The sequence below is a fragment of the Solanum lycopersicum genome, chromosome 5 (genome assembly GCF_036512215.1).
Source record: "Solanum lycopersicum chromosome 5, SLM_r2.1".
In the NCBI taxonomy this organism is placed as follows: domain Eukaryota; kingdom Viridiplantae; phylum Streptophyta; class Magnoliopsida; order Solanales; family Solanaceae; genus Solanum; species Solanum lycopersicum.
Window position 1 is genome coordinate 36,582,871 of NC_090804.1, and position 10,262 is coordinate 36,593,132.

General features: G+C 35.2%; 1 protein-coding gene across 1 annotated transcript; it reads left to right on the forward strand.

Annotated features, from left to right (window-relative positions):
- The first annotated feature begins 7,250 nt into the window (after positions 1 to 7,250).
- On the forward strand, positions 7,251 to 7,748 carry LOC138348791 (uncharacterized). The gene has a single exon (XM_069298367.1). It carries the CDS (start codon positions 7,251 to 7,253, stop codon positions 7,746 to 7,748), a length of 498 nt encoding a protein of 165 aa, XP_069154468.1.
- Positions 7,749 to 10,262: the final 2,514 nt, after the last annotated feature.

The following is a 10,262-nucleotide window of genomic DNA, read 5'->3' on the forward strand; positions in this document are numbered from 1 at the left end:
TTGGAACCAAACTTTTCTCTTGATTTTATACTAGATTACGATCGCCACACCTATTATTTGTTGAGGTGTTGTTGAGCATTTATCAGTAACCTTATGAGAAAAGAACTGCTTCAATATAGATTGGATAAATTTTAAGTTGAAACAATGGTAGCCGATTGTGATTTGGCATTGTAGAGTTTGGATCTTTGACGCCATTAAAATGTGATGGATATGTTGTTGCAAAATGTTTTATGAGGATTCAAATAGAATTAAACGAATTTAGTTTCCTCATAGAATGAAAATTGATAAGAACAATCTTGCCAATTGTTTCTTGATAAAGAAATGGAACTCAAATGAGAATGTTATTAAGATTGTTATTTTGGATTTTATATACACTTTGTTGTTGTCATATGTAGCGAATAGAAATTTTATTTCTGATCAACATTTCTATCTTGTAGAAATTCGAGAATATATTTCTCCTCCTTCTGGAGAAGTTGGCATTTCAGAAATTGATGGACTCTATAAGAGACAATGTTCTATAAGAAAATTTTATAGCTTTTGTGGGTTTCCTCTAGATTTATAGATATGGTTGTATAAATGTTGCTTGGAAGTTTATTCGGAGATCTTGATAAGTACAGATAGATAAAATTCAGGAATTTTTTATTCAAGAGTTATTCATGATTGACCTACTGATGACTTACTAAAAAGTCTTTGTTTAAAAAATATGGTAATAAGATAATTAGTATTGATATAATTATAGATTAATTGTCTTTTCTCAAATCAAATTCATTTTATATTATGTTTTTATAAACTTTCTTGATTCAAAGGAAGAAATGGAAGTCAAAAGTATCAACTGTGGAACCAATCGTTTAGGACATATGTTACATATTTGTGTTGAATGCTGATAAACAATATTCAATAAGCTAAGCATGTTGTTTTTTATTGTTTATTAATTTTTACGTTTAACTGGTTTAATTTCTCTAATTATTAATTATTAGGAATAGTTAATAGCATTTCGTTATTTATGCTTTTTACCTTTTGAAGATTATGCTTATGAAGTTGTTATTTTTTTTATTGGTTGTAGATTGGGGAAGGACCTTCTTTTTTAGAAAAGTATGTTGAGGATTCTTTTGCTTCTCTATGTAAAGACTAAGCCTCCTCATCTAATCCCAATAATCATCAACATTATCAAAAATGTTGAATAGGCTAAAGTGTTTGTTCTTAGAAGTGAGTTCAAAACGGTATATGTTCTTTCTATTTATAAAAACTTTCATATTTTTTTAAGCTCATAAAATTGTAATGTTTTCTTTTACAAATTAGCAGTGAATTTCATTTATTTAAGAAGCTTGTGGAAAAAAAGCTTCTTGATAAATCAGGGTTTGATAATAAAAATCATGAGGTTTAATTATTATTTGAAGTTTCCCTATTGAATTAATATCTATTTTGTTACAACTGATGGTTGAGTTAATTATATTTTTTGGACACTGGAGTGGTACAAGCTACAAGATGGGATTTGATGTTGAAAAATATTCCGATGATAATATTGTGTATCCAAGAGTAAGAAAAAGCATAATGATAAGTTTAATGTATGTATAAACATTTATTTTATTTTCTACTACAAATTTAATTGGATTTTACTAAAAAAATATTTTTTTTGGTTCAAAATTGATAGTTCGTAGCATAGTTATGGGTGAAGAGACCTTAAATGCATATTTTGTCTTTAAAAGTGATTAAAACATTGAGTTTCAAGTATGTAGACTTGAAAACAAAGGCACAGACACAATCGAGCAAAAAGGTATAGATGCACTAAATGAACAAAGAAATGAAGTCTTAGAATCTCCGAACCCATTTGGCGCACCGATAAAAGGTTTCATTCTTGCCTTTTTTTATAATAAACTTAGACTTGAAGGAAAGTATAAAATTGGCAGTGAAAAGGAGTAGTTGGCATATGGACGAGCAGCTCTATGAATTTCTACAATGTCGCCAAATGATCTAAAAGATGAAGATATTGAAGGCTAACACAATATGATGATAAATAGAAAAAAGGGCAGATAACTCATTTTATCGATGCTCCCGAGTTAATGTACTGAGTTATCAATCGCATCACAACTTATTGAAAACTGTAAGTTCCTATTAATTTTTTTTATCTCAGTATCAGAATCTATATTATTGAACATTAAATTTAAGACTTAGCTTCTATTTTGAGTTTTGGAAAGCTCTTGGAAAACATTTCCCTTAAACCTTGGAGATTTGAAGATTCTCATCTTGAATAAATTCAAAGTGGGTGCTTGAAATTCTTCATCCTAGACGTGATTCGGGCAAGAATAAATCATACCCATTTGATGTCACTTTAATTTGGTATAATTTCTTCCTTTTCTTTTTGTTAAACAAAACCCCAAATTCTTATGGTGTGATTTTGTGAATATGAGGTAATTGTTGTCTTGGGTGTTGCTTATTGTTGGTGTATTTGTCGTTTAAATGTAATCTCACTTAGTATATGTGTTTGAACTAAATGAGGTTGTAGTTTCAAATACGTCTTCACCTTAGTGTTTTTGGCTTGCTTGAAAGAGAGGTTTTAAAATTAAGACTTCAAAGTTGATAGATAGTGGTAATTCGGACATCCTGGGTTTAGATAGAGAGAGTGAATTCTAGTCCCTTTCCCACACTTTCAACTCAAAAGAAGTGTTGGGCTAACATAGTGGTTGTTTAAATGCTGAAAATTTGGTGTTTGAGAGAAACCGACTTGGTTTGGCGTAAGTTGTTAAGAAGAGAGTTTACCCCCACTAAAGTCTAGTCTATTACCTATATTTAGTGATGTACTATCAATAGCTACTACCCTTCAATGTCTTTTATCTAATATTGTGGTCAAATCCTAACAATCATGTTTCCCATTATTCTCTTTTATTATTTCTGTTGTTTTAGGTGTAAATTTGATTACAAAATTTTAAGATTTCTTGTAGCTATGACTGGTATAACTTGATTTGTGCTTCGCTGAAATACTCTCAGTACCACTCCTGTGGGAACGGTCCCAACCCATACTTGGGATATTGTAACACTTTGAAAATAAGATGAGTCTTAGAGCCTAACATAGGTGTCATCTGTATAAGCACTGGCTAAAGACCTATTTTAATTAATATAGGTCATTTAGGAAGTTTAAGAACCAAAACGTCCAAGAATGTCCATGACGTTTGAAAGTTTGTTCAAAGGGGTATTAGTGTGACTTAGCGTATTTAACTAGCTTTTAGGAGTCTGAAATTTATGAAATGTAGTGAAAAGGTAGCTTATAGGTGTTTAAGTTGTTTCATGGTCGAAACGTCTGGATACGACTCCCCATGCACCAACCAAGGGCCCTTGAAGAGGACCCTTGCTGGTTGAGGCAACACAACCTAGGTCGTGTGCATCAAAGAGACAAGCTACGATCCATGTGTGGATGATGGGGTATCAATGCCACCATCATCCCAATCTTAGACAATTTGAGGAAGACCTTGCCTGCACAATTCGTTGAACTTACCTACATATGTGCAAGACGGGGGGGGGGGGTCAGTCTGTCTACTCATAGACGGCCCATCGACGGGGTCCCGTCTGTAAGTGTCTTGATTTCTTGGGAGTTTTAAATTAAGTTATATTTGTTTAATTAAGTGATTAAAGAGGCGTAATTAAGTTAGTTAAATCCCATATTTAGTCCCCCACACCATTCAACTAATGAGAACTCTAAAATTAATAACTCTATATTCTCTCTACTTTTTCTATCTATTTGAAAGCCACCGTTGAAGACAAGCTGGGGGGTTTTGGGGGATAGAAAGGGAAGAATTCACCATTAAATCATCGTTAAATGTTAAGGTATGGAATCTAGTTCACCTTTGAGACTCTTTCCTCAAAGGGTTTCTTCAAAATGGATTTCAAAAGTTGAGTTTTCATGAGGTTTTCATCCATTTACGAAATTAATGTTGTGAACTGAGTTGTTTATGTTTTTAGGGAATAATAAATATATTCACATGTATTTTAACTTTATTAGGGTAATTGGTGATGGTTTGACCTAAATTAAAGAATATGATCCTTAACCCTTAACACTAGGTTGACCTAGATGTAAATTGGGTTGTGATTGATTTGATTGTCTTGATTATGGGTTAAATCACTATTGGATGATGTCGTTACACCAATCATTAACAAAATCAATTGAATTTTAGTCTTTCATGCAAATCTTTAGAAGTCATCTAGATTATGGAAATTGGCCTAAGTAATCTTGTTTTAAGCATTGATTTAGTATTGAATTATGGTGTAGTGATTCTTCTAGTATTGTTATCATGTTGATTATTGAATTATGATGTTGACCATATAAATTGTCTTTAATTGAGGTTTTATTGTAAGGCCTAAATGATGAACCATGAAGGAGACTTGGTAAGCCTTGGAATCTCTATGTTTACTTCCAACTGTAATTAATTGTGCATAAGTCATGATGTTATATTGGAGTATGCCTTATCTTACGAAGATAAGGTGATATGATGTTTAATTGAAATGTCTTAACTATTTTGTGAGGTATATTAAGGTGTATGTTATATAAGGATGGTGATGACTATTAATGTCCCTTGATATGCTATGAAATGCCAATGTGTTAGGCTCACTTATATGATTGTGATGAAAGGACTATACTCATGCCATTCTTATTGATCTATTGATAATGATGATTTTACTACGGGTAGACGATATGACCTAAAATAATATATGATTGATAATTAAAGTCTTAAAGACATTTCAGTAAAGGGACTTACCTTAGCACCGAGTGAACTTGACAATGGGAGGTAATGACTTTCCAAGGAGGAAGATATTCCTATAGTTCTATGTGAGATGTTGACTTCCCAAAGAGGAATGCTCATCCAATGAATTCCCATGAGAGGAGGACCCAATTACCAAGTGGTATCAAGAGGGAATATACTATCTCTTAGTTCTTCAACAATGCTTCTTCCATAGGAAAACTAGCTAGTGGTTCCACCTAGAAAGCTAAGTTTATGTTGGTTTTAATTTGGCCGGTAGACCACCTTCCATCGATGTAAGGTTTTACAACACCGAATTCCACACATAGCTCTTTTGGTCTATGTCGGTTAATGCAAGTGTTCCGTGAAATAAATGAAGTAATGAAGTATAAAATAACTACAGTGACTTGAGAGGTATAATTTAGCCTAGGTAGGGGTATGGGACTCTACATATATCTTGAAGTACATTACCTTGATGAAAGCTTTACGAAGTTGATATTATGTATGTATATGACAATGAAGTATATGATGATAATATATTGACGGTACAATATAAATGATATTATATGATGACGACTTATCCAAATAAACATTTAATTGGATTATATTGTTAAAGTTGGACATTGGTTATGTTTTCTTATTAAGTCTACATGGTTGAGCAAGATTTTTGGGCTTTACATGGTCAATGAACTTTTTTATTTAATGAGGATTCATGAGTAGTTGTCTTGCTTATTATGATATGATCAAATCTTATTCATACTTGTAATGTTATTCCTTGATGATAGGGTTGTAGTAGATTATGGGTTCAAGTAAGTTGGGATAACTATTACTTTTTTTAGATAGTAAGCATGTTTGGTTAATTGGTATGACTTGCTTGATTATGCATGAGATTTTTAAAAGGGTTAAATGACATGTTTTGACAAAATGTCCCTTTTTAGCGTGTTTTACTATTCATGTGCATATGGTCTCATACTTAGTACATGTGGAGTACTAACCCCATTTTCTTCCTTTCTTTCAAATATTTTAGGTTTCGGTCAGTGAAGGCTCATTTGAGACGACTTGAAGAATGCTTGAATATTCTCTATCATCCAAGTGGGTAGGTCCTCAGTTTTCGAGGGCCATGCCAATATCTTGCTTATGAAGTTCTTTTGATTTTCTAAGACTTTCATGTTGATTCCACTTTCATTGTGTACGACTTTTATAAGCCTGTGTGTAACTTCTTTACATTGATGTAGGTCTATGCCGAAATTGTTATGATCGTTTAGATGGTACAAAATGAGACAATCTATGAGACTATCTTTTTATATTATATATACGTATGTGCAATAGAAGTAGAAGTGTATGTAACCTTCTTATATGAAGTGTCTATGTATACTCGATACGACTATATTATGTGTATGTAGAGTTCTATGTAATCCTTCAAGTAGATGTAATGAAAGTTCTAAATTTTTTCACATTTTCAACCCATGAATGTAACAACATGAGTCTAAGGGCTAGTCTTAGTCCTGAAAGAGGATGACGACGCCGGTTACATCTAGGTGGTAAACCTAGATGTGACAAACTTGGTATCATAGACAGGTTGAATATCATTGAGTTATGTCTCTCTCCCTACCACGTCTATGTAGGTTTGTATTAATAAATTTGAAGTGCGCCACACTTATGAGTAGGAACCTATGTGATGCCTAGGAATCACTCGCTTTCTTGGAAATCCTATATTGTGCCGATAGAGTATAATTGTGGTGTGCATTTGCATTTAATCCTATTATTTTGGTTATAGAAAGAACGAACACTCAATGAAATGCGGCTCGAAGACTTAGAGAGGAAATTGCCAATGAGGGAGTTCCTCCCTTTGGTCAACAAGTTCCTGCACTTGAAGAAGATGCTAATGTTGACCAAGCTCTGATCAATCCTCCACCCTTGATGGATGGAGATATAAGGTCTAACCTCATTTAATTGGCTCAGGCCTCCACCATCCAAGCCCAAGCAATGATGGCCCAAGCCAAGTGGGAGCTTGTATCCCATCCTCAACAACAAGTCATTTCTAAGGCTTTCCATCTACAAGATTTCACTCGGATGAATCCTCCTATTTTCTATGGGGTCTAAGGTTTATGAAGACCCCCAAGAATTAATCGATGAAGTCTCAAAAATACTTTTAGCTATGGGGTTGACCACAAGTCCGAGTTGGCCACCTATCGACTCCAGGATGTGGAACAAATAAGCATGGTATGTGCAAAGGAAGGATAATTGGCCATTGTGGGGTGGTTCGTTGACTTAGGAGATCTTTAAGAAGGTTTTTTATATCGATTCTTTCCTAGGGAGATGAGGGAGGAAAAAGTGGTGGATTTCATCAACCTTCGCCAACGATGAAGGAGTGTACATCAATAGTCCTTGGAATTCATTAAATTTTCCAAATACGATCCTTCTTTGGTTTCTGATCCTAGAGACCAAATTAGCCGTTTTGTGATAGGGGTGTAAGAGAAATTACAAAAGGAGTGCCTTTCTGCCATGCTACATGGAAACATGAACATTTCCCGCCTTATGGTTCATGCAAGAAGGGTTGAGGAGGCAAGGTCTAAGAGAAAGAGTAGAGATGCTAAGAGAGCAAGATCTTTTGATGGAAGTTCTTCAAAGAATAGGCTTGAAATACAAGACAAGAATAGATTTAGGAAGTGGGTTTCTAATGAAGTTCCATACAAGTTCCCTAAGGCTCGTGATGAAAAGGGAGATAAAACGAGAGCTAAAAAGGGAAGGAGTGGAAACTCACCAAATGAGAAGCCTACATGTGCCAAGTGTGGAAAGGGTCATCTTGGGGAGTGCTTGGCAGGAACAGGAAATTTCATTAATTGTAGAAATAGTGGTCACAAGATGAGAGATTGTCAAAACTTGAAGGGTCAAGAGAGGGGTGGTCAAGTTCAAGCAAGTGGTTCTAGTGATGATCCTAAGAAGAATCATTGTTATCCTCTCTTCTCTAGGGGTGACAAAGAGACTTCTCTCGATGTTTTGACCTGTATGTTGTAGGTCTTCTCAACTGATGTATATATCTTACTTGGTACCGGCATAACTTTATTATTCGTTACCCCTCTTGTAGCTAAAATTTTTGATAAATTACCCGATATTTATCATGAACCTTTTATAGTGTCTACTCCAATGGATGAGTCGGTTGTTCCAAAAAGGGTTTATAGAATTGCCCAATAATGTTGCCCAATAGAGTTTCTTATGCTGATCTAGTAGAACTAGATATTCTAGATTTTGATATTATATTGGGTGTGGATTGGTTTTACGCTTGCATTGCTTCGATTGATTGTAGGAGAAGGGTGGTGGAGTTTAACTTTCCAAATGAAAATGTTGTAGAGAGGAAGGGGGGAAATTCTATTCCTAGAGGTCGTATTATCTCTTGTTTAAAAGCATGTCAAATGATCTCTAAAGATTGTCTATTTTTTATTGTAAGAGTCCAAGATCTAGACTCAAAAATTCCTCCCATTGAGTCGGTTCCCACAGTGAGTGATTTTGGTAGGTTTTTCCCAATGACCTTCCTGATATTCCTCTCAAACGGGAAATTGATTTTGGCTTTGATTTTATACCTGATATAAATCCCATTTCAATTCCTCTTTATCGGATGGCTCCAGCCAAATTGAAAGAGTTGATGGCTCAACTCAAAGATTTACTAGACAAGGTCTTTATAAGACCTAGTATTTCTCCATGGAGTGCTTCACTTTTGTTTCTAAATAAGAAGGATGGGTCCTTAATAATGTGTATCGGTTACCGCCAACTTAATAATTTCACAATCAAGAACAAGTATCCTCTCCCTCTGATTGACAACTTGTTTGATCAACTCGAATGGGCAAGCTACTTTTCTAAGATTTACTTGAGGTCGGGTATCACAAACTTAAGGTGAGAGGTGATTATATACCAAAGACGGTATTCAAAACTAGATAAGGTCATTATGAGTTCTTTGTAATGTCGTTCGGTCTCACTGATGCTCCGACGGCATTTATGGACCTAATAAATAGAGTGTTTAAAAAATACCTAGATTCATTTGTCATTGTCTTCATTGATGATATCTTGGTATATTCGAAGAATGAGGGTGATCACATGGGTCATCTGAGGGTGGTATTGCAAACCACTAAAGAACATCAATTGTTTTCCAAATATAGAAAGTGTGAGTTTTTGTTAAGGTCGGTAACATTTCTTGGTTATATCATCTCTAGTGAAGGAGTTGAAGTTGATCCAAAGAAAACGAAGGCTATGAAAAGTTTGCCTAGACCATTGACTCCAGCCGACATTAGGAGTTTCTTGTATCTCGCGGGTTATTATCAGAGATCCGTGGAAGGTTTTGCGTCCATTGCATCTCCTTTGACTACTTTGACCCAAAAAAGTATGAAATTTTAGTGGTCAGAGGCATGTGAGAAAAGTTTCAAACTGTTGAAAGATAGGCTTACTTCGCTCCGGTGTTGACCTTCCCGGAGGGTACAAATGAGTTTGTTTTGTATTATGATGCGTCCCATGTGCTTATGCAACGTGGGAAGGTGATAGCCTATGCTTCTATGCAACTTAAGGTACATGATCAATACTATCCAACCCATGTCCTTTATTTAGTGGCAGTGGTGTTTGCTTTTCAAATTTTGAGGCATTACTTGTACGGTGTACATGTTGTTGAATTTACTGACCATAAGAGCTTCCAATATGTGTTTACCTAAAAGGAGTTGAATCTTCGACAATGAAGGTTGTTAGAGTTGTTGAAAGATTATGACATGAGTGTTCTCTATCACCCGACAAGGCTAATGTGGTTGCGTCCCGAAGCTGTATGACTATGGGTAGTGTATCCCACAGTGATGAAGCCAAGAAAGACCTTGTGAGGGATGAACACAGGTTGGCTAGGTTGGGGGTGAGATTAGAAGATTCTTCAAATAGTGGAGTCATTGTCCATCATAACTCCAATCATCTTTAGCGGTGAAAGTACAGACCAATCAACACCTTGATGAACCATTAACGGAGTTGAAAGAATCGGTTCTTGGCAAGTTAAATGAGTCATTCTCCTTGGGGGTGATGGTGTGTTAAGGTACCAAGGGATATTGTGAGTTCTTGAGGTAGATTGGTTGAGGGTTCAAATCCTTGTAAAAGCTCATGGGTCGCTACTCAATTCATCCGGGTTCGTTAAAAATATAATGTGACATTAGAAAGATATATTGGTGGGAAGGTGTGAGAAGGGACATAGTGGAGTTTGTCTCTAAGTGTCAAAATTGCCAACAACTAAAGTCCGAACATCAAAAGCCGGGTGACTTACTACAAGAGATCCAAATTACTACTTGGAAGTTGGAAGACATCAATATGAATTTTGTAGTGGGTTTACCTCAGACCCAAAAGTCATATGATTCCATATAAGTGGTTGTTGATAGGTTGGCTAAGTCCACTCTCTTTATTCCCATCAAGTCTACTTATTAGGACGAAGATTATGCTAGGATCTTCATAGATGAGATTGTCTGTCGCCATGGTATTCCGTTATCCATCATATCGGTTCAGGGCGCACAATTC

What these genes read in the sequence shown, in the direction of transcription:
- LOC138348791 (XM_069298367.1), top strand. Translation starts at nt 7,251, where the DNA reads ATGAACATTTCCCGCCTTATGGTTCATGCAAGAAGGGTTGAGGAGGCA.